Source organism: Corythoichthys intestinalis, chromosome 7, assembly GCF_030265065.1.
Source record: "Corythoichthys intestinalis isolate RoL2023-P3 chromosome 7, ASM3026506v1, whole genome shotgun sequence".
NCBI lineage: Eukaryota > Metazoa > Chordata > Actinopteri > Syngnathiformes > Syngnathidae > Corythoichthys > Corythoichthys intestinalis.
Genome location: NC_080401.1, coordinates 2,345,295 through 2,368,687, shown reverse-complemented (window position 1 = coordinate 2,368,687; position 23,393 = coordinate 2,345,295). Strand labels below are relative to the sequence as shown.

The following is a 23,393-nucleotide window of genomic DNA, read 5'->3' as shown; positions in this document are numbered from 1 at the left end:
CAATGAAAGCGTTGCGAAGATGCGTTGCCCCTCCTGTCCGAGGCAATGCCGCAGTAGCGCGCACTTTCTCACATCTTCCAACCCCGCGTGACCCAAAGCCAGCAGGTAGTCCTCAAAAGACGCCAGCCACCTATCCCAAGGAACGGTCAGGTCCCACGGGACGAGAAAAGGTGGAGGCGGCGGCAGAGCAAAATCAGCCATCCTCGTCTGCCAAATGTTGTATTTGTGATGCAGAAGAAACACACACGTTTGCTTCTATCCACAAGTTTACTTTTACTAACTTGCTTCTGCATTTACAACAACAACACTTCTGATGGCTCCTCTTAAAGGCACAGGAACCCAATCATATTACATACATGCAATAACTACATTGTGAACATCACAAGTACATAATATATTATACAAACAATGCCACCAGCAGGTCCAAGATGGAGGAATGTTTACATCTGGGCGGAAACACTGCCCGATTCATGTGATGGTGAAAAACTTCTATTGAAGGTAAGAAAAAGTTTTTAGGAGCAGTCTCACTTGAAATATCAGGGCACTGTGTACTCATTCGGGCAATGGTGGAGCATGCATGGGGTAGAAAATATGTTAAATTAACTGTAAAAATCCCGTATAGTCCTTGTAAGAGAGCCACAAATATATACTTATAACTATGAACTAACTACAACTCAGCCGAGATCCAATCCACTACTTTTCTCGAACAATTGATGATCAGGAGAACGATTATTTGCAACAAAATGCACATAAGACATTATAAATATTAAAGAATAATGTAATAGAAAAAATAATGATGCTTTGTTGTGGACACCATGTGACAACCATCATATACACAAGACCAGAGCTATGCTACGATGCAGTTTTCAGAATTTCACTGTCAATGTACTATATGATTTTATATTACTACATTAACTCAGATCTCAGAAGAGTGCTCACCACCACCTTACAACTCATTTGAAATTTGACTCTCTTTGTCACATTCTTGTGCCCCAGTATTAGAAACACACCGGTACACATATCACAAGCTGTTCCAGAAAAAAAAAAAAAAAAACCTGGAGTCATCTACAAACATGAGACGTGTGCCAATTTTAGGAGCCACACTGCATGGCAGCAGGCGGTTGAGTTATGACCCTGGACTCTCAGGAATCTCCGTTCTTAAATTCAGTCACCTCTGCTCAACTTAATGTCGCTGGGACAGAAGGCTTTTCAATCTAAAGACAGCACCGACTGAGTGATTGCGGTAAGATGTGCGGCGCTTACTCAGCGCTATCCGCTGATAACCATATAGGCTATGATGACACGATTTGATCATCAACTGACATGTGTTCAACATTCATCTTGACAGATAAAGCAGTCTGTGAAGAGACCAGGACCAAACGGACACTCTAACACTCGTTCCTCTACACTGGCACGATTCAACTGGACATTTAGCGAAGTGTAACAAGGCCACAGACTACATTCGAATGGAGATTCCACTTGGTAATGTTATCGTCTCATCACCCAATTTTGAGCACAAGGGAGCTCACCAAGCATTTAAGGATCGATGGAAAGCCACAGATGACACAATGTGTCGCCACAGCATGTCCTTTCACTTGCATCATGCAGTGAGGAGTGACTTCTTTGCCAGCTACCTTTACCTGTTGGAGAAAATTCCTCTTGGTAAGATGGCCCACTTTATCATGCCCCGAAAGCCTTTGCTTTCAACAACGCAATACGGTCGTGAGTTGCGAGGGGGACATGTCGTTATAACATCGGATCTTGCATTTGGTTGGAACACTAGTGTATTTTCTCTCTGCCGGTGTTGTAACAATCAGAATGGAATAAACGTGTTCACGTTTACAGTATTATTCACTGCATCGTTAATTTTAACTATTTGATTATCGTCATTGTAGCAGGTATACGTCAGCTGTAACATGATGTAGAATTGTTCCATACATTGGAACATCGTCGTAGCATACAGAGGAATGCTACTCTGGTAATCACTGGAACATTGTCGTAGTCTACGTAGAATGCTTCTCTGATCAGTTGTACCGGCCCAAAATAAAAACACAAAAGAGTGGGGGGAAAAAAACAGCACGGTTGTCTTGTGTGAATAATTTAAAATGTGAAGGAAAGGACGTAAATTGTCTTCAAATTCTGAAATGACCCACCAAATAGAACATTGTTGTAGCATACAAAGAATGCTACTGTGTTTACGTAAGCTTGCACGATAGACGTAGTTGCCAGACTGGCATACGAGTATGCTATTCTGATAAAGTATGCTGGTCTGGCAGAACACCGGTCGTGCTAGTTGCGTGCTAGCCGTGATAGCAAGGATGTTGATTTTTTGATTTCCAAAAAAGAGGACACTCGGCCTGGCCTCGAGACACTTAAATAGTACTGGAAGTTCACTCAAAGATTCTGTATCACTTTAATATTTTTCAAGCATGCCTTTTCCGCATGGATGGAAAATCCAGTTTTATAACAATAGCTATATATTCAAAGACACAAGCTCAAATTCTCAGAGGTTATTCAGCAGGCTTTGTTATTCCTAAAATAATAACAATAAAAAAAACAAATAATGATGATTCTTCTGTACTTGCGAATCATCCTTGAATAAATAGCTGTCGTTTCAATTCTTACTGTACAAATAAATCTGAAATAATCAAACAATGTTCTAATTCTGTAGAAAATCAAGCTTTAACAAAAAGCTATTTTCTCTTTTCAGTGGAATACTGTAAAACAGTAGCCTCACAACAATACTATTTAGAAACAAAAAATGTCACTTTAGTCATTCTCATCCGTTTTATTCTTCCCCCTGCTTTTCTTCTTCATCTTCCTTGTCTGCCCATGCATATTGCGCTGTAGAGCTGATCTTTCCCAGCAGTTTGCGGGTGCTCAACAAATAAGTATGGAAGTCCCTGCAAGACGTGTTTTTGAAATTGTATTGCACCGAGCGGGACCGTATGGTTTTTTTTTTTTTTTTTTTTCGGCAGCTCATATGTGAAGATGCACTTGCGTTTATAGGCATTTTGGGGGACGTAGGAACACTGTGCTGCGATGTCTGTCTTCTGTGTTACTGAGCACAGTCAAACTAACCATTGGGCAGGCTCTCTGTGAACAACACACTGAGAAAATTAATGAAAAAAGGACATTTTCCTAAATTTATAAAACCCCGCCGAACACCCTGGACAGGATTTAAAAAGTGGACATGTCCGGTCAAAAGAGTACATTTGGTCCTACTGGCCATGCGCATCAGTCCCGCCATGCCCTCTCGCTAGGTGATTGTTAAGGTTTGTCATGCTTCCAGCATTTTAGATGGTCACGCTACAACGTTCACAAAAGGCCAGGCATTGTGTAGTTCTCCATGCTTCTTAAAAAATCCAAATGATTTCCGAATCTTTGATTTTTAGGTGAGGAATGCTGTATATTTCTTCCGTGTTGCCATCCGACATAGTGCTAGTGGCGACTTGCGCTCACTCGCGCTCCTCAGCTACACAGCTGACGTCACAACTCTTACAGGTAAAATGTCAACATTAAAGTGTTGAGATACTTCGCATGCCAACTGGCCCTGGTTGACTAGGTGGAAGTGTAACCAGAAGCCTCCCCCAAAATGACTATATACAGTGGGGAAAATAAGTATTTAGTCAACCACCAATAGACCCTACTCACATGACATCACAACCACGCCTCCGCGCCATATTGGCCGTCTACTCGTCGTGTTGACGCATTACCGCTACGTAAATTCCTCCTATTATGGCGTGTTTTTCTGCTCGTTAACATTAATAATCAAAATGGTGAAGGCGTGTGTGGCGGTTGGTTGCAATAACAGAGAAGATAGACGGAGAGACTTGAAGTTCTACCGTATTCCGAGAGACCCGGAGAGGAGAGCGAGATGGACTGCTGCAATTCGACGAGAAAACTGGGCTCCAAACGATTACCACAGATTATGTAGTAGTCATTTTATATCTGGTAAGATGCATTTAATATATATTTAGAGGGTTTTGGGCTGACAACCACAATTAAGATCATTGTGAGGCTAATCGCCGTCAACATACAGTTTCAAATTCAAGATGCTTATTTCTTCCACCATCATTACATTTTGAATAATATTTAGCTGGTACCAAGTGAAAGAAGCTGGCCTCGTCTACGGATCATCAGTTAAAAAGGTGTGTCCAAACCTTTTGCAAAAGGTGCCAGATTTGGTGTGGTAAAAATGCGGGGGGCTACCTTGGCTGATTTACATAGAACAATATATTTAAACAAATTTTAGCAAGCCCTTCTTTGTGTCACATTTGCTTTATTTTATTTTTTTTTTAATTCATAATTTCAACAGTCTCGTCTTTGTGGCGTTCTTTCGACACTCGGGCTCTTGCGAAATACTGCTGCTGTGAAATTAAACTAGCTTCAAGTTGCTGTAATTTTTCGCTGCGTATCTTCCCTGTAATGTCGTACATGTCAGCGTGTCTTGTTCGGTAATATCATCGCGTCACATCGAACTCTTTGAAAACGGCGACTGTCTCTTTGCAAATGAGGCAGACACAGTTGTTGCATGTTTTATTGAAGAAATAGTCCAATATCCACCTATCCTTGAAGCGTCGGCCATTGCAGTCAACTTTTTTTTTTTTTTTATTGTCGCCATTTTAGAAAATTGGAAGTAAAGGGTCACACGGGGTAATGCTTAGAGTGCTGCTCTTAGTTTTTCAAACTTTCGTGAGAATAGGCTGATTTTGTGTGGTCAAGATAGTTGTAGATACAGTGCCTTGCAAAAGTATTCAGCCCCCTTGAATCTTGCAACCTTTCGCCACATTCCAGGCTTTAAACATAAAGATATGAAATTTAATTGTTTTGTCAAGAATCAACAAGTGGGACACAATCGTGAAGTGGAACAACATTTATTGGATAATTTAAACTTTTTTAACAAATAAAAAACTGAAAAGTGGGGCGTGCAATATTATTCGGCCCCTTTACTTTCAGTGCAGCAAACTCACTCCAGAAGTTCAGTGAGGATCTCTGAATGATCTAATGTTGTCCTAAATGACCGATGATGATAAATAGAATCCACCTGTGCGTAATCAAGTCTCCGTATAAATGCACCTGCTCTGTGATAGTCTCAGGGTTCTGTTTAAAGTGCAGAGTGCATTATGAAAACCAAGGAACACACCAGGCAGGTCCGAGATACTGTTGTGGAGAAGTTTAAAGCCGGATTTGGATACAAAAAGATTTCCCAAGCTTTAAACATCTGAAGGAGCACTGTGCAAGCCATCATATTGAAATGGAAGGAGCATCAGACCACTGCAAATCTACTAAGACCCGGCCGTCCTTCCAAACTTTCTTCTCAAACAAGGAGAAAACTGATCAGAGATGCAGCCAAGAGGCCCATGATCACTCTGGATGAACTGCAGAGATCTACAGCTGAGGTGGGAGAGTCTGTCCATGGGACAACAATCAGTCGTACACTGCACAAATCTGGCCTTTATGGAAGAGTGGCAAGAAGAAAGCCATTTCTCAAAGATATCCATAAAAAGTCTCGTTTAAAGTTTGCCACAAGCCACCTGGGAGATACACCAAACATGTGGAAGAAGGTGCTCTGGTCAGATGAAACCAAAATTGAACTTTTTGGCCACAATGCAAAACGATATGTTTGGCGTAAAAGCAACACAGCTCATCACCCTGAACACACCATCCCCACTGTCAAACATGGTGGTGGCAGCATCATGGTTTGGGCATGCTTTTCTTCAGCAGGGACAGGGAAGATGGTTAAAATTGACGGGAAGATGGATGCAGCCAAATACAGGAACATTCTGGAAGAAAACCTGTTGGTATCTTCACAAGACCTGAGACTGGGACGGAGATTTATCTTCCAACAGGACAATGATCCAAAACATAAAGCCAAATCTACAATGGAATGGTTCAAAAATAAACGTATCCAGGTGTTAGAATGGCCAAGTCAAAGTCCAGACCTGAATCCAATCGAGAATCTGTGGAAAGAGCTGAAGACTGCTGTTCACAAACACTCTCAATCCAACCTCACTGAGCTCGAGCTGTGTTGCAAGGAAGAATGGGCAAGAATGTCAGTCTCTCGATGTGCAAAACTGATAGAAACATACCCCAAGCGACTTGCAGCTGTAATTGGAGCAAAAGGTGGCGCTACAAAGTATTAACGCAAGGGGGCCGAATAATATTGCATGCCCCACTTTTCAGTTTTTTATTTGTTAAAAAAGTTTAAATTATCCAATAAATTTTGTTCCACTTCACGATTGTGTCCCACTTGTTGTTGATTCTTGACAAAAAATTAAAATTTTATATCTTTATGTTTGAAGCCTGAAATGTGGCGAAAGGTTGCAAGGTTCAAGGGGGCCGAATACTTTTGCAAGGCACTGTATCAGGCTAGCAGATGTCAGGCAGAGAGGGCGAAGACAGGAGGTCGAAAAATATCGATTTAGGCATCAAATATGGATCTGGCGAATGGAATAGACTGAAGCTTTTCCACATAACGCCTTTTATTCAACGTATCCAAGGAGTTTACAGCGTCTGAAAGCACCGGGGCTTCCATGAATTGCACTATAAATTGCACGACAAATTGAAACTATTGAGAATACGGATAAACAAAGACGGAAAATATGGCGGCCGGATACAGCGACGTGTCATTCTGTGACGTTTGTGAGTAGGGTCTATTGTGCAAGTTCTCCTACTTGAAAAGATTAGAGAGGCCTGTAATTGTCAACATGGGTAAACCTCAACCATGAGAGACAGAATGTGGAAAAAAAAAAAAAATCACATTGTTTGATTTTTAAAGAATTTATTTCCAAATTAGGGTGGAAAATAAGTATTTGGTCACCTACAAACAAGATTTCTGGTTGTCAAAGAGGTGTAACTTCTTCTAACGAGGCTCCACTCGTTACCTGTATTAATGGCACCTGTTTTAACTCATTATCGGTATAAAAGATACCTGTCCACAACTTCAGTAATTCACACTCCAAACTCCACTAAGGCCAAGACCAAAGAGCTTTCGACTGACACCAGAGACAAAATTGTAGACCAGCACCAGGCTGGGAAGACTGAATCTGCAATAGGTAAAACGCTTGGTGTAAAAAAATCAACTGTGGGAGCAACTAGAAAATGGAAGACATACAAGGCCACTGATAATCTTCCTCGATCCGGAGCTCCATGCAAGATCTCACCCTGTGGCGTCAAAATGATAAAAAGAACGGTGAGCAAAAATCCCAGAACCACACAGGGGACCTAGTGAATGACCTACAGAGGGCTGGGACCACAGTAACAAAGGCTACTATCAGTAACACAATGCGCCGCCAGGGACTCAAATCCTGCAATGCCAGACCTGTCCCCCTGCTGAAGAAAGTACACGTCCAGGCCCGTCTGCGGTTCAATAGAGAGCATTTGGATGATCCAGAGAATGTGTTATGGTCAGATGAAACCAAAATAGAACGTTTTGGTAGAATCACAGGTTCTCGTGTTTAGAGAAGAAAGAATACTGAATTGCATCCGAAGAACACCATACCCACTGTGAAGCATGGGGGTGGAAACATCATGCTTTGGGGCTGTTTTTCTGCAAATGGACCAGGACGACTGATCTGTGTAAAGGAAAGAATGAATGGGGCCACGTATCGAGAGATTTTGAGTGAAAATCTCCTTCCATCAGCAAGGGCATTGAAGATGAGACGTGGCAGGGTCTTTCAGCATGACAATGATCCCAAACACACAACCAAAGCAACAAAGGAGTGGCTTCATAAGTCCATGTTGCCCAACGACATCCCCAAAACATCACTGCTCTAGAGGAGATCTGCATGGAGGAATGGGTCCAAATACCAGCAACAGCATGTGAAAAGCCTGTGAAGAGTTACAGAAAACGTTTGGCCTCCATTATTGCCAACAAAGGGTACATACCAAAGTATTGAGATGAACTTTTGGTGTTGACCAAATACTTTTTTTCCACCCCGATTTACAAATAGATTCTTTAAGAATCAACCAATGTGATTTTCTGTTTTTTTTTTCCCCCCACATTCCGTCTCTCATGGTTGAGGTTTACCCATGTTGACAATTACAGGCCTCTCTAATATTTTCAAGTGGGAGAACTTGCACAATTAGTGGTTGACTAAATATTTGTTTGCCCCACTGTATATTATTAAATGTGATATACTTTGTAAATATTGCATTTTTACAATTGATGGGTGTATACCCGCCATTATGGCTCATCTGACATGAATGATGAAAGGTTCCGCCCCTTGAATTAGAGTTCCATTTAAAGTGCTTGTTTTTCCTCTGAAGTCCAAATTACAACTATCATTATTTTCTCCTTTATCATTGTTTTTTCCTAAAGCACCCTCCCATATAGATCCTGTTGCCATAGTGTGCACTTTCTGCGGGTGTCATATTACAGTATAAAAAGGAATCTCTCTGATGTGTCGGTGACTCATATGTTGAAACGCACACTGAATAAAGAAGTGTTGTTCGATCAAGTCTCGGCCTTACATGTTCTTAGATTAAGGAAGTTCATAACACCCAGTGTAGCTGCAATCTGTTCAACTCCAAAGAATACAGAGCGGCCAACGTACTATAAACCACCAACCAATTAATGCATAGAACGAATTAGCCTATCTGTAGAACCCAAATAATGACTTAAAAGGAAATTTAGAGTGTCTAAAATATAATGTGGTACCTCCAGTAAAGTTAATCCTTAGAAAGTGAAAAAGAAATGATAAAGAATCTTAACAAACTATGTCTGGGACTATGTGGTGTATTTAAAATATATCTCTTAATTACATGTTTTAGTTTTACTTAAATGCTTGTTGAGACCACTTAAGGCAGTGTTTATATCTTTAACATTTAAGTACACTATCAATCTCAAAAGGACCTAAAAACGTTTCGCATCGTCATCTGGGGTGAGTATAAAACCGTGGGGAAATCCGGGACGGCTGTCCCCTTGCGATGAACCATTATTTTGAGGACACCTGTTCTCACGCAACCACCAATTTACGGCTGGTGCGGTATTTTGTCCGCAGCCATGACCATGAGGGGCTAGGTGGGGTCTGGAATCAAACCTTTGATCCTAAAACCATTGGCGACCTCTTCTACCACCCGCTCTCTCTGTCTGTGTGTGTGTGTGTGTGTGTGTGTGTGTGTGTGTGTGTGTGTGTGTGTGTGTGTGTGTGTGTGTGTGTGTGTGTGTGTGTGTGTGTGTGTGTGTCTTTTTCACGTGTCTGAAGCGAAGTTTGGCAGAATGGCAGTTAGGGCATATCTTGAAAAAACACACATTTCAAGGGCATCTGATCCACTGAGCTGGTGGAAATACCAAGCTTCCGTTTACCCCCGTGTGATCAAAGTAATGGAGAGTAGATTGTGCATTGTAGCCACATCTGTACCGTCAGAGAGGGTGTTATCAAAGACTGGACAAATAATTACTGAGAGAAGGAGCCGGATCAGACCGTCCAGGTTGAAGAATTTAGTTTTTTTTTTAATGCAAATTCAAAGTAAAGCAAGGAGTAGCTTATGTTTGTTTTGCTCGCTGCTGCTGTTGCAGTTTCTACTCACTATTTTTGTTATGATGCGGCATGTTTGATTGTTGTTGGCTGAAGTTTAATTTTGTTGCTTGTTTATTGTTTGGAGCCTTTCTAATGCTCAATAACATAAGTAAAAACCCTTTTCTTCGCTTGATAATTGTTGTCATTTGCAGTCAGTAGAGTGCAATATTTAGTTCACCAAGTCATTAATCAAAATGTATGCTAAATTTGTCATAAATATTTCAAAGAAAAGCGAAAGTTAAAAGAGCCGTTTGAGAGCCAAAAATAGCCGGCTCTTTTCACTGAGCCAATCCAAATGAACCGGATCACCGAAAAGAGCCGAAAATCCCATCACTAGTCTGTGTGCAGGTGCGATTGCTCTGCATGTCACACCCAGCTCCCGCTCAGCTAGCGTTGAGAGTCAATGTCTTCCCATCCTGTTAACATACACATCTCGTGTTTCAGGGGATCGATAAATAGAAATCAAAAAATAAAATGAATAGCCAATTTGTCTTATTATAACTGGGCATATTTGTAACCTTACCACCTGGAACGTCCCAACAGCATCAGTCTCAAAACTTCAACATGTGATGTGGCAAATCATTATCTTCAAATCTTAAAATTCTTTTGGGGAATAATGTGGTCAGGGAAAATGTTATTTTATTTTATTTTTTTTAATTTTTTAAACCTGTCCTGTTCAGCTGTTTGACACAGAGAATGGAAGTCTAAGTGCCCGGATTCTGAACAGTTTTAATGTTTCACATTGAGAGTCTGACATACTCCCATTGTGATCATTCAAAATACCTTTTTATTATGACAAAGCAGCGAACAGGAAGGGATTATGGGGGGACAGAAGAAAAGAAATACAAGAGAAGAAAGAAAAGAAACACATACACAAACAACAACAAAAAGTACATTGAACATCTAAACTAGTTACTAATATGCTGGTGCTATCGTCAGCGAGATGTATTTCCGGTTTACACCATGTGGGGGCCTATTGGCCAGTGAAAGAGGAGAATGGGGGTGGGGGTGTCTATAAGACTATAAGCTAAGTGATTGAAAGGGGTAGAGTGTACACAAATCAGTTCTGTGATCTAGAACCCAGTAATCATGTGAATCTCTTATGAGTGTAAGCCCGTTGGCGACCAACCCTACGCCGCCAACCCAGGGCCACGGCCCCCACCCAGCCAGCCCGTGGAGGGAGGGAGGGCGGGCGGGGGGCTGGGGGGGCCATGCGCAGCCCATCCCTCCTCCCGCCGCCCAGCAAAGGAGCCACCGTCCCCCCCCCCCCCGGGACCCAGGGTGGTCCCCCGGGCCACCCGCGTGCCCATCAACCGGCCTTCAGGGATGGCAGGAGGGGACGCATCACCAACCCCACGCCTACACCCACCCCCGCCCGCCCACCCGGGCCACGAGCCACAGCCACAGCCCCCCAACCGGCACGGCACGCCACGGGACCCCCAGCGGCCCACCAAGCCCCAGGCAAGGCAGGGTCCCCCGCCGGTGCAGGCGACACCCCGCTGATACACCGGCGCCCAGCCAGCGACCCGCGACGGAGCTCAGGGCGGATGCCCAGCCAGAGAAGACAGGGGAAGGCGGAGGCAAGAGAACGCCCAGGAACTGCCACGGGGCGATGCAAGATCTGAGACCCGACCCCCCAACCCACTCCCGCGGCCGGCAGCCGAGGCAGAGGGAAGGCCACACCCCGGGAGCCACGCCATATAGAAAAAGTGTGGGACCCACCTACCACCCTATTACTGTGGCTGACAGGTTCCCGACTGGCAGCCATCACCCAGCACCGTGATGGGGGTGTGAGGGGAGGGTAGTGCAATGTATGCATTAAAATAGGAGAGCTTGGCTTGGGGCAGTGGGACCGCAGCATGGAGTTTCTGTCCAGCCGCCCGTCCCACCGCCCTTTGCCGGAGCTCTCCTGTGGAGTATGATGTGTGTGATGCATTTAAAAAAGGTGCAGGGATGGCGGGGCCTGTGGTGAGGAGGCAGCCGTGAGACCCCCCCCCCCCCCCCCCCCCCAACAGGTCCCAACCATCCCACAACCTTGGTGTATGGTGCATTAAAAATGGGGGAGTCGGGCTGGGACTGTAAAGCCCCGTCCCAACTCTCCCCGGAGAAATGTATGAGCATGTAAGTGCCAGGGTGAAAAATATTTACAGTGCCGAAGTGAGAAGTGCGTGAGTTAAGAGGCAGGCTCCCGCGGGCGTGGCCCCGTCCACCAGAACCACCGGCCCCAGGGCGGAAGAAGCGTCAGGGCCCCGATCAATCCCCGCCCCAGACCACCCACGGCGCCTCCGCGACCGCCCACCCCCCTCCCACCCACCGAGCACCCACCCCGCACCCCGAGCAGGCGCCACACCAAGCGCCGGCGACCAGGGGGCGTCCACCCCACCGGCAAGGGACAGCAAGCCTCACCCTAGGCCCCGCGGGCCCCAAGAGGCCCCGCCAACGACCCCGCCGCGGCCCAGGGAGGCGGACAGGGCCGGAAACAGACCAAGGGGAGGGAAGCGCACCCCCCACAACCCACCCCCGGGCCAAGAGGGGCGCGCGGTATGGCACCAGAGGGCACCTCCCCGGCACCCGGTACAGGGAGACGCGGCTCCGGCCGGGCGGACCTGGAAGGGAACCATGGCTGCCGCATACACCCCCCGGCCCCCACCCCAACTCCACCCCACCCCGGCCGGCCGGGGAAGGGCCGCACCCGCGCAACGACACCAGCGCGCGCCCGACGGGACCCCCCGCACAGCCAGACGCAACCAGACAAGCCCCGGCCGAAAATCCCGGGGGCCAAGACTGGCGGCGGGACGGCCCAGGGCAGGACGCCAACAAACTCCACCTGTAAAGCTGATAGAAGAAGAGGTTTATCAAACACCATTAGATGTATGCCAAGGACCAGTGAAGTGTATTATTTACGCATAGTTCCTTAATTGTTCCAAGTCTGATAAGTAATATATAGGGTGTTCCAAAAACAGTTGCATATGATCCCCAGTAGCTGGAAACCAAATTGTCTATGAGTATCCTTGTAAAATAAGCCCATTGACCGACTAAACTGTGAAGGAAGAAAAATTATTTATTACATGCTGTTGGGAGTGTATAAAACAGTTCGGATTTAAACATGTCCAGTTTCCAGCTGCAGAAGGATGCATACAACTTCCCTGGACACCCCGCATACATCCATTTATGTATACATTTTTATTATTTTTGTGGCATTCCTTCGCAGGTGAGAGAGAATCCTTATTCTATGTTCATTCTTGCGACCGTTTCCCACTGTTGTTCGTATTTGTCCATTTTATTTGTCTGTTTGGCAGATATTTTCTCTAATTCAATGATTAGATTTAGCCATTGGTTAATGCTAATGTTTTGTTTGTTTTTCCAATTCAACAATATTGTTTTTTTGGCTATCGTTAGACTTGCTAGTAGTGGACGGGTTTGATGGATAGAGATATTCACTGTATTCAGATCGCCAAGCAGACAAAGAGTTGGAGACAATGGAATCCTGCAGTTCAATAGGAAAGACAGTTTCTTCGTTACCTGTGCCCAGAAATCTTGTATTGGTTTACATTGCCAAAGAGCATGAAAGTATGTATCTGAAGTATCTTCGTTGCAGCTTGTCCATTTATCGGATTGGGAGAACCCCATTTTGTGCATTTTAGATTGAGTAATATGCCATCTGTGCAGTATTTTGAACTGTATAAGCTGAAGGTTCTTATTCTTTGTCATTATAAATGCATTTTTACAGATGTTGGACCAATAGTTATTATCTAATGTTACCGAAAGTTCGTTATTCCATTTTTCGATTGGTAGGCAAGTAGAGTTGTTACATGAGAGGGCTTTATATACTTTTGAAAGTATTTTTTTGTTGTTGAGGATGTATATTTATTATTTTATTTACGAAAGGTGGTGGGTCTAACGTTAGTGATGGAAATTTGCTTCTGATGGCTGCCCTGATTTTATTGTATTGAAGGAAATTGACCCCTTTGATCTGGAAATCTTGTAATATTTTTTCATATGACATGAATGTATTATCTTTAAACAAATGCTGTAACTGGTTTATTCCCGTATCATCCCATGTGCTGAAATAAATAGGAAATTTATTAACTCCAAAGTCTGGGTTGTGCCAGATTGGTGAGAATTTACACGGGGCTTGTTGTGATTGCGTAATTTCCATACCTCTCCACCAGGCTTTCAAGGTACATGCTATCATTGGGTTTTTGAAGCAGCTATGGTGCTTGATACTAGAACTAATAAAGGGGAGGTTTGCCAATTGTATTTGGTTGCAGTCTGTTTGCTCTAATTCTAGCCATGACTGTTGTTCAGTGTTAAGATATAACCACCTAATAAGATATTGTACTTGATTTGCTATATAATAGTGTTGGAAATTAGGGGCCTCTAGACCCCCCTCTGGTTTATTTCTTTGTAATTTGGCAAGGCTAATTCTGTTTTTCTTGTTTTTAAAGTAGAATTTTGTGACTGCTGAGTCTAGGTCTTGAAACCATTTTTGAGTGGGTTTAAAGGGGATCATTGAGAACAAATAGTTTATTTGTGGTAATACTTTCATTTTTACTGTTGCTATCCGGCCCAAAAGTGAGATGGGTAGATTATTCCAGTGTGTCAAATCTTCACATATTTTTGCTAGGAGGGGTGTATGGTTTAGTTTAGTTAATTCTGTAAGTTTTGGTGAAATGTTGATTCCAAGATACTTTATATTCCCTATTGGAATATTGTGATTTTGATTTGCAGGATTCCATGAGTTTGTTGATAAGGGCATTATAATTGATTTTGACCAATTTATAGCATAATCTGATATTTGTGAAAATGTCTTTATTAGTTCAAAAGTCTCATGTAGGGAGGATTCTGGTTTTTCTAGATATAAAAGTATATCGTCTGTGTATAAGTTAATTTTGTGTTCCGATGTGTGCGAGCAGATCCCTTTGATATTAGCGTTTTGTCTTATTGCAATTGCTAATGGTTCAATAAATAGAGCGAATAATAGGGGTGAGAGTGGACAGCCTTGTCGAGTTCCCCTTTGAAGACAGAAACTTTGTGAAATGACCCCGTTTGTGTTTACAGTGGCTTTTGGGGCGTTGTAGAATATTTTTATCCAGCGGATAAATGGCTCACCGAAGCCAAATTTTTCCAAAACTTTGAAGAGAAAAAACCAGTTGACTTTGTCAAATGCTTTTTCTGCGTCCAAAGAGAGGATAATTGCTTTCTGTTTATAATTTTGTGCAATATTAATAAGATTTAACAAGCGTCTTATATTGTTTGTAGAGTTACGTCCTTTAATAAAGCCGGTCTGGTCTTTATGAATTATAGTGAGAAGAGTTTGTTCTAATCTAGTAGCTAAAGCCTTTGCAATAATTTTAATATCTGTATTCATTAAGGATATTGGTCTATAGTTTGCTGGTTGGGTTAGGTCTTTCCCTTCTTTTGGCAGTAGTTTGATTACTGCAGTGTTCATATTGTCTCTAATTTGACCCTTGGCACTGATTTCTTGAACCATTCTATAGAAAAGTGGTGCCAGCATATTCCAAAAGTGTTTAAAATATGATGTCGAGAACCCGTCGGGCCCCGGTGCGCGACCTATTGGCATGTCCTTTACGGCATTCCATAATTCAGCGAGGGTAAGTGGGGTATCTAGCAATTGTTGGCTTTCTAAAGTTATTTGGGGGATGTCAAGATTATTAACGAATAGGTCAATGTCTTCATTATGATCGTTTGTCCCCGAGTATAAGTTTTTGTAGTAGCTATAGAAAGTTTCGTTAATTTTTTCTGGTGATTGTGTTATTATGCCGGCTGAATCTTGTATTGTTGTAATTAATGTTTTTTCTTTGTTACGTTCGAGTTGGTTTGCTAAATATTTCCCGGATTTGTTATTATGCTCAAAATTGGTATATCGTAGTTGTTGTAACAGAAACTGAGTTTTTTTAGACAGAATACTATTGAGCCGTTCTTTGGCGCTGAAAAGTTCTTTTGTGGTATTGTCTGTGGGATTATTGGCGAATTCCTCCGTCAGTTGTTTGATTTTCATTTCTAATTCGTTTTCCAACTTCTGTTCTTGTATTTTTTAATATGATGAATATGAGATAATCTTACCTCGAATTACGCATTTTCCTGTTTCCCAAAGCAATGACGGTGAGATGTTTGGGGAATCGTTAAGTTCCATAAAGTCTTTCCATTCTTTCTTAACGAATGTATCAAATGCTGGGTCATCTAATAAGGAATCATTACAGCGCCAGGTTGCGTGGGGTATCGTGCGGGAGTCAGTTTTAAGGGCTAAAGAAATTGGTGCATGATCACTGATGATTATTGGATGTATTCTTGGCGAAATATTATTAATAGCGGAATTATTCGCTAGAAAAAAATCGATTCTTGAGCACGAACCATGGACTAGGGATTGAAAGGTATATTCCCTTTTTGTTAAATGTTTTGCTCTCCAGACGTCACTTAAGCCAAAATCGTCCATATATTTCCTAATGGTTCTTGCAGTTTGTGACTGTTTAGTGAGTTTATAATTGGAGCTATCTATACTTGGATCAAGTGTAGTGTTAAAGTCCCCTCCTATAATAATTGTTGAGTTCACTGACATGTCACTCAGTTTACCAAAGATATTGTGGAAGAACTGTGTATCCTCGTTGTTTGGGGCATATATGTTCACTAATGTGAACAGTTTATTACTTATGGTAGCTTGTACTATTATGAATCTACCTTCCGGGTCTGAAATTGCACTATTTAATGTGTATGAGATTCTTTTATTTATTAATATTGATACTCCTCTTTGTCTGCTGTTATAGCTGGCTGAATACATCAAGTTAAAATTTGAGTGTTTAAGATATTTCTCTTCGGATTTGGCTAGATGTGATTCTTGCATGAAGAAGAGGTCTGCCTTTAATTTGGTGATGTATTCCATAATTTTAGTTCTCTTTGCCTGCGATCGGAAGCCATTCACATTAAATGAAACAAAATTTATATATGTCATATGCGGATATTTCTAAGCATCTTAAGGAAAGTAATGATCTCAGGATGTGTGTTATAATATTTGGTCCTGAGTGTCATCAACCATTCACATTCATTAGAAGCCATATGAGTATGTAATAAATCAAACTCTAATAGAAATGAATGCAATTTTTTGTAAACCGCGTGGCATAATTCACACGACATTAAGACGTTGTTAGAAGGATTAAATACATGGGTAGCATCATCACTAAACATTACAATTTTAAAGCGTGTACTTAGTGTGTGTTTGAAAACAGCGGTGTGGAAAAGGTGAGACAAATAACCCAGAAAAAGAAAAGATATGAGCGCCAGTACAGAAATGTGTAGTGTGAGACATGCGTGACTCTTAAAGACTAAGTGATTATCATGCAACCCTGATCTGTACGTGTGCATTGTTGAAATAAAATCGACTTAATACGGCATTGTGTACATATTGGAAGTGTTTAGGAAGTACAGACAAAGTGATTATCATGCAATCCTAATCTACACATGTGCCTTGCTCAAACAAAAAACCACTTAATTCAGCATTATACACGAACTGGAAGTGTTTCGAAGGTACAGACAAAATAGTTATCATGCAGCCCTAATCTACATATGTGCCTTAATCAACCCAAAACAATTTAATTCAGCATTATATGCATACTGGAAGTGTTTAGGTATAGCAAACTAAGTATTAAGCATCCCTAATCTATACATATGTCTTGCTTTAATCAAGACGGCTACATTCAGCATTGTATGCATAATAGAAATATTTAGGCATTACTTATCGGTCAGAATAGCCATGGGGTGAGCACTTGGTCTCGGTATAGTTGACCATCAATGAAAAGTTTGTCGAGCGTGATAATTGCACGTTTGCCCTCTGCTCTGGACCGCTTCAGAATTGGATAGAGGATTTTCCGTCTTTCGTTGATCTCGCGCGGGAAATGATCATTCATACCGAATCTTGTTCCTTGTAATTCTCAGGTCAGGGAAAATTTTAGATCCTTGTAATTGCCTCTGCGTGTTCCTAAAATGTGTAGTGTTCTTAAAGCATTGTGTCAAAATCCATATGCTTGAATGAAATTATGAATAATTGTATGTTTATAATAATTTACTGTTTGTTGGGCCTAAGAACTGTATGCTTAGAGTTGAACAGACTGTATAAATCAATAAAAAATTTACAGTTGTCCGCATCCATATTAACTTTCAGAAATAATTTTATCAAATAATATTGGTGTTACCTTGACCCACTTATCCCCCTCGAGCCATGCCCACAATTGCAAACATGCTTGCAATTGTGCTTTCGTCACTTTTTGAACGCAGCACCTGAAGACTTGGACCTTTTCATGTTAAGAGTTTTAAATGTCATATTGACAACAACAGAAGTGAGACATTCATTCATCAATAGCACTAGCCGCTAGTGGTGTCAACAATAATCGATCCCGATGCGGGGCATGGACGATTCGATTCGGGCAACAAGCCGAATCGATTCAGCGCATTTTAAAATATGTAAGTACGTTCAAAAATCTTCCCTGCGCAATTCCGGTGATGCACCGGATTTGGTTTCCCCATTTGTATTATTATTCTCATGTTTCATTTTTTACACACTGCATACCTCTGGTCAAGTTTCCCACCAACCTAGTAGAAGCCAAAATGTCTCCAGATGTCTGCTTTCAATGTCTTAAGTGCATCAATAATCTTTCTCGCTCCCTCTTTCTCCACCTCAGCCATTGTTATGTTATGTCCTATCGCTTAGAGGTTAGATCTTGTGCCCGAACCCGAACGGGTCGGGTCGGGCCCAAAATGTTAAGCATTCATGTTCGGGTCGGTTGGGTCGGGCTGCCGCGCCGGACTAATAAATTATAAAAAATAAATTAATTAATTAAAAAAAGGGATAAAACAGAGAGCAGGCTCTCTGTATTGTGCACTCACATGAACGCAGTGGCGCCTTCCGCTTTTTCTTCTTCTCCTCCGCTGTGGCGCTTGCGATTTGTTACGAAAGACACTTTTATTTATGCACACAAAGACAACATAAATGTGATCCTTTTGAATCTTTGTGTCTGCAAAATCGCATTTTTTTTTTTTTTAAACTTTCCCAGCGTTATTTCGTTGTGTAAATGCTTTTATAATGATCATAAAAATATGTAGACTATTTAAACATTAAGAAAATTTGCGGTTTTTTTCTGCCAACTGAGAATTCTTTACGAAAGACACTTTATGCACACAAAGGCAACACAAATGTGATCCTTTTGAATCTTCTCCTCTGTGTCTGCAAAATCGCATGTTTTTTTTTTTTTTTTTTAATATATTTACCAGCGTTATTTCATTGTGTAAATGCTTTTGTAATGATCATAAAAATATGTAGACTATTTAAACATTAAGAAAACTTGCGTTTTTTTCTGCCAACTGAGAATTCTTTACGAAAGACACTTTTTTATGCACACAAAGGCAACACAAATGAAAATAAATTGCTGCTGCTGCGTTTTTTTTTTTTTCGCGTCACTCGTGCTTCAATACCAGCGGGCCGTGTAGGGTCGGGCTGGATTTTTTTGGCCCGATCTAACCTCTACTATCTCTATGCTCTCTCGATTGCAAAAAACTGATATTTCCTCATATTGAAACAGATTGTTATGGCTGCTAAAATGCTGCTACACTTCATTTTAATTCATTATTTTTTATTGTTATGCGGTAGTTACTGATTGCATTTCTAAGTTGATTGCACATACAGTATATAGTGGGCTAGGCCTACATTTTACTTTTGTTCTACATTGCAAGGCAATAGCACAATTCAACACAAGGCAATTCAAAGTGCTTTACATCACATGAAAACCATAAAAATCACATTTAAATCAACACAACGTAAAAACCAAGACAAAAAATCGCATTTAATCACAGAATAAAAATAAATAAATAAAAATAAAACAAAAATAGAAATAAAGCAAAAACTACTACTACTAATAATCATTGAAATCAGCAATGGAGATAAGCACAAGAGGAATAAAAGGCAGATTTAGTTGATGTTTTGTTTGCAATTGAACTGATCCCTGGATTGATATTGCGATAAAGATGCTGCTGCACTACAATATGATGGGTCGTTGTGACTAAAATACAGTGACTGTTATTACTGATTTTGCACAGGAGTTTAGATGTTGCACTGTGTGAAAGGCTGCTACTGTGTGTGTGTAAAAAAAAAAAAAAAAAAAAAAAAGCGCTGGTCTCATTCAAAGCACTAATTAAATGCTGTAATCTGTTATATATATATATATATATATATATACATACACAGTATATCTGAAAGTATTTTCATTTGACTTCAACCAGGAGTGACACAAGAGCCAATAAAAAGTTGTTTAATGTCTAAACGCTTGTGTTGCCTCGTGATTCACGAAAAATATGCTTTGCTTTCGAATTTTAATGCATCCCAGGCTTTAAGGCCTCGCGATGCATTGCCGAATCGAACCGAATCGTGACCCTCTGAATCGAATCGAATCGTGACCCTCCGAGTCGTAATCAAATCGAATCACGAGGGCAGTGCCGATGCACACCTCTACTAGCCGCTAATACAGTAAGCAGCCCCCTTCCCACACCTTTCACTGTCAGTAAGAGCGCAAGAGGAACAGAACATGAACAGCACGAGGTTCAGTGCGCCAGGTCTGACTCACAGTCACGGATTCAGGCCAGGAGTCAATTTGAAAATAATTCAAATATTTTTTTATGCAGCAGATTGAAATGTACTTGATACAGTGATGAAAATAAGTATTTGAACACCCTGCGATTTTGGAAGTTCTCCCACTTAGAAATGATGTGCGGGTTTGAAATTTTCATGGTAGGTGCTTTTCCACTGTGAGAGACAATAAAAAAAAAAAATCCAGAAATCACAGTGTATGATTTTTTTTAACAATTTATTTGTATCATACTGCTGCAATAAGTATTTAACACCTGTCTATTAGCTAGAATTATGAGCCTCAAAGACCTGTGAATAGCCTTTAAAAAGTCCACCTGCACTCCACTGGTGGACTTTTTGAGTGTGACTTTTTGACCTGTTTGAGGCGGTTAGCTGCATATAAACACCTGTCCACCCCATGTTTCTCGGTGACAGTCCAGAAACCTGATTGATCTAGAGATCTGTGTGGAGCAGTGGTGCAAAATCCCTGCTGCAGTCTGTGCAAACGTGGTCAAGATACAGGAAACGTTTGGCCTCTGTAATTGTAAACAAAGGCTACTGTACAAAATATTGACTTTGATTTTCTCAGGTGGTCTCTCAGGTTTTTTCAGGTGTGCAACTGTGGTAGGCATAGGCACAGTTTGACTTTTATGGGAGGGTGGGGCAAAACATGCAGATGACCCCGTAACGCAGGGTCAGCAATAAAATGAACTTACAATATATATCTTGACACTGTTCGTGTTCAATCTTCAGCTCAAGCTCAGTTGTTGTTAAACCTTTTGAAAGCTTAGGTATAAAGAAATTCTAAATATAGTATCCATCTTGCCTGCCTAAATGTAGTTTTGGCTAAGCAAAGCAAAGGACTGTTGTAGGTGCACGGTCCGCTTGGGGTGCATAATCTGCTCGGGGGCCTGCGCTTGACAGTGACGTTTTGTTGTTCCCGCGATATGATTGGCCGAAGAATCGAAATGCACGCCCAGAGCATTGCTTTCCTGTAAAATGCTTAAAAGTGTGACAGTTCTTGAAAGTTGTAGTAATACATTCACTTAAAAGTGCCGGTTTAAAATTGCCTATCTATAGCGATTGATGATATCACACACAGAGATTATTATTAACAATTAAATGTGAAAGTTAAAAAAAAAAAAAAAAAGCTGTCTCTCAGACATTACAAATCAGGGAACATCACTGTCCATCTCTATTATTATTATCTATTATTCCCAGCTTCAGACTTTACCCTTTTAATTTTTTATGATTTTTTATTTTATTTATTTATTTATTTATTTATTGCTTGTTTGCTTTTGACATCAGTACTGACGTTGTATGTTCCTTTTTTTAAATGATGAAAATTTTCTTCAAATAAATGGTCCAATATTGACACAATAGAAAAACCAACCCGAACACTTTTGCTGCATTTGAGGAACGTGTGAAGTCGCACTTATCTCACTCAGATGGTCCCAGTTGCGACCCCAAAGCATTACAAGCGAATGTAAACAACAAAGATGGTTGATAGCGACAATTAGTTGTTTCTTATTTTGGCTCTTTAAAGACATTTTGACCTCCAGCAAACCTGCCTTCTCATAAGCGATCGAAAAGTCGAGGCAAAGTTACGGTTGAGATAAATTGCACACGTTCTAACTGCCTTCTTAAATTACATCCTTGCTGAAAGGCAATATAAAAAATATCAATTTATTAAGCTAATTTATTGCATGAGGAAAAAATACAAGGCGCCTCAAACAAACTTAATTTAACTTCATTATTGTGTCATCAATATGTTGTCTTGAGCGCCATTTTGTCGAGTAACGTCAGATTAAAGCAACTCGTGAAGTGTTACTTTTTTCCCCTGTCTCGCGACTAGGATCTCCTAGTTCGAGTGGCGTTCCAATTATATTTTTCCTGGTCGGAGGTTGGAAAAGTCCAACTTCCCACATTCCCCGAATGCTACTCGAGCGTTGTTGTGACGCCATCAGCAGGTGCAGGCCCCCCGAGCAGATTGTGCACCCCGAGCGGATCGTGTACCTACACCGTCTCTAAGGTGCTAGTCATATGATCTGTATGAAAAATAATTTTGACCCATTATGAAATACTTTGTAGGATTTTATTCATTTTTGTTGTTTGTTTTATTGCTTTACAATATTTTAACGGCTAGGTCTTTATTTTAAAGTGGACGTTCGGAATGTTTGACATTAGGCTTAATCTTCGAGGCAGCGGGGGTTTAATTAGTCGGTGGAGTTGATTTCAACAAATTCCACACAGTTTGTCAATTATTTGTAAGCTTGAGAACGATAAACCGATACGACCGGATATCCGGTTTTACAGGTGAGAGATACGACCGTATCGATAGTAAAGTTACCATTTGACAGTAATTAAATATTCAAAGAACCGATAGTAGACATAAGATTCGGCTATCGCGAGAACAAGAATCGGCTGCTAGCCGAGTACAATGCATTGCTCAATGTGATAATAATTTGGCTTTTACTTCACATGCTGCGCTTGTCATACTCCACACAGCGCACTTAGAGTATGACCGCACACATGATATAATATGGACAAGCACCACTCACATTCGTGGTTGCCTCAACTTCCCATCATGCATTTCAGCAGAACCGCTAGTAGTCGCCGTCATTACGTGATCGTCAACGGCATGTCATAACAACGCGAGAGCTAACAAAACCACTGTAACACACGCTCTGTAGCGTTTTCTTCACAGCCCAAAACTAAACTAGTAGTGGCAACGAAGCACCATACTAAAACAATGGACACATTGTTTCCACAAAACGCAGTCTCCTTAAACCTGAACATGTGAATCAGTTGATCTTCCTCAAGAAAAATCTGCCTTTCAAAATAGATATGGACAGTGATGAGGAATAAAAAATGTGGAAGCACAGGCATAAGTGAATGACTTTGCTGTGTATAAGGTTAAAGAAATGATTATTGACCTGTCTGTCTAAAATGCCATGTTTTTATAACCCCCAATTATACCAGTGGTAAAGCATAATTTATTTATGATGATAACACTAGCAGGTTTAATTCTTTTTTTTCTAGAGCTGCTGCATATAATTAATATTTTTTGTTTGTAAGATGTTTACATTGAAAGTTTGCACTTAAATCACTTACCTCATGTTCAAAACACCAGGAAATACAGTAATTACTGCACTTTATTGTTGTCTGTCACTGGAGCTTTATTTTATTATCAATCCCATCCAACAAAATGACACTCATTTAGTAAGCTTTTTTTTTTT

General features: G+C 41.2%; 1 protein-coding gene across 4 annotated transcripts in view; it reads left to right on the top strand.

Moving 5' to 3' along the window:
• ntmt2 (N-terminal Xaa-Pro-Lys N-methyltransferase) overlaps positions 1 to 23,393 on the top strand; it is a 51,141-nt gene that overhangs the window by 8,855 nt on the left and 18,893 nt on the right. The window contains exons 2-3 of one of the 4 annotated variants that reach the window (XM_057841138.1): positions 997 to 1,243; positions 1,349 to 1,662. The exons of the other annotated variants lie outside the window; for them this stretch is intronic. Coding sequence (XP_057697121.1) covers positions 1,467 to 1,662 — 196 coding nt within the window. The 5' untranslated portion in view covers positions 997 to 1,243; positions 1,349 to 1,466. The remainder of the gene's footprint in view (positions 1 to 996; positions 1,244 to 1,348; positions 1,663 to 23,393) is intronic. 4 annotated transcript variants of the gene reach the window in all.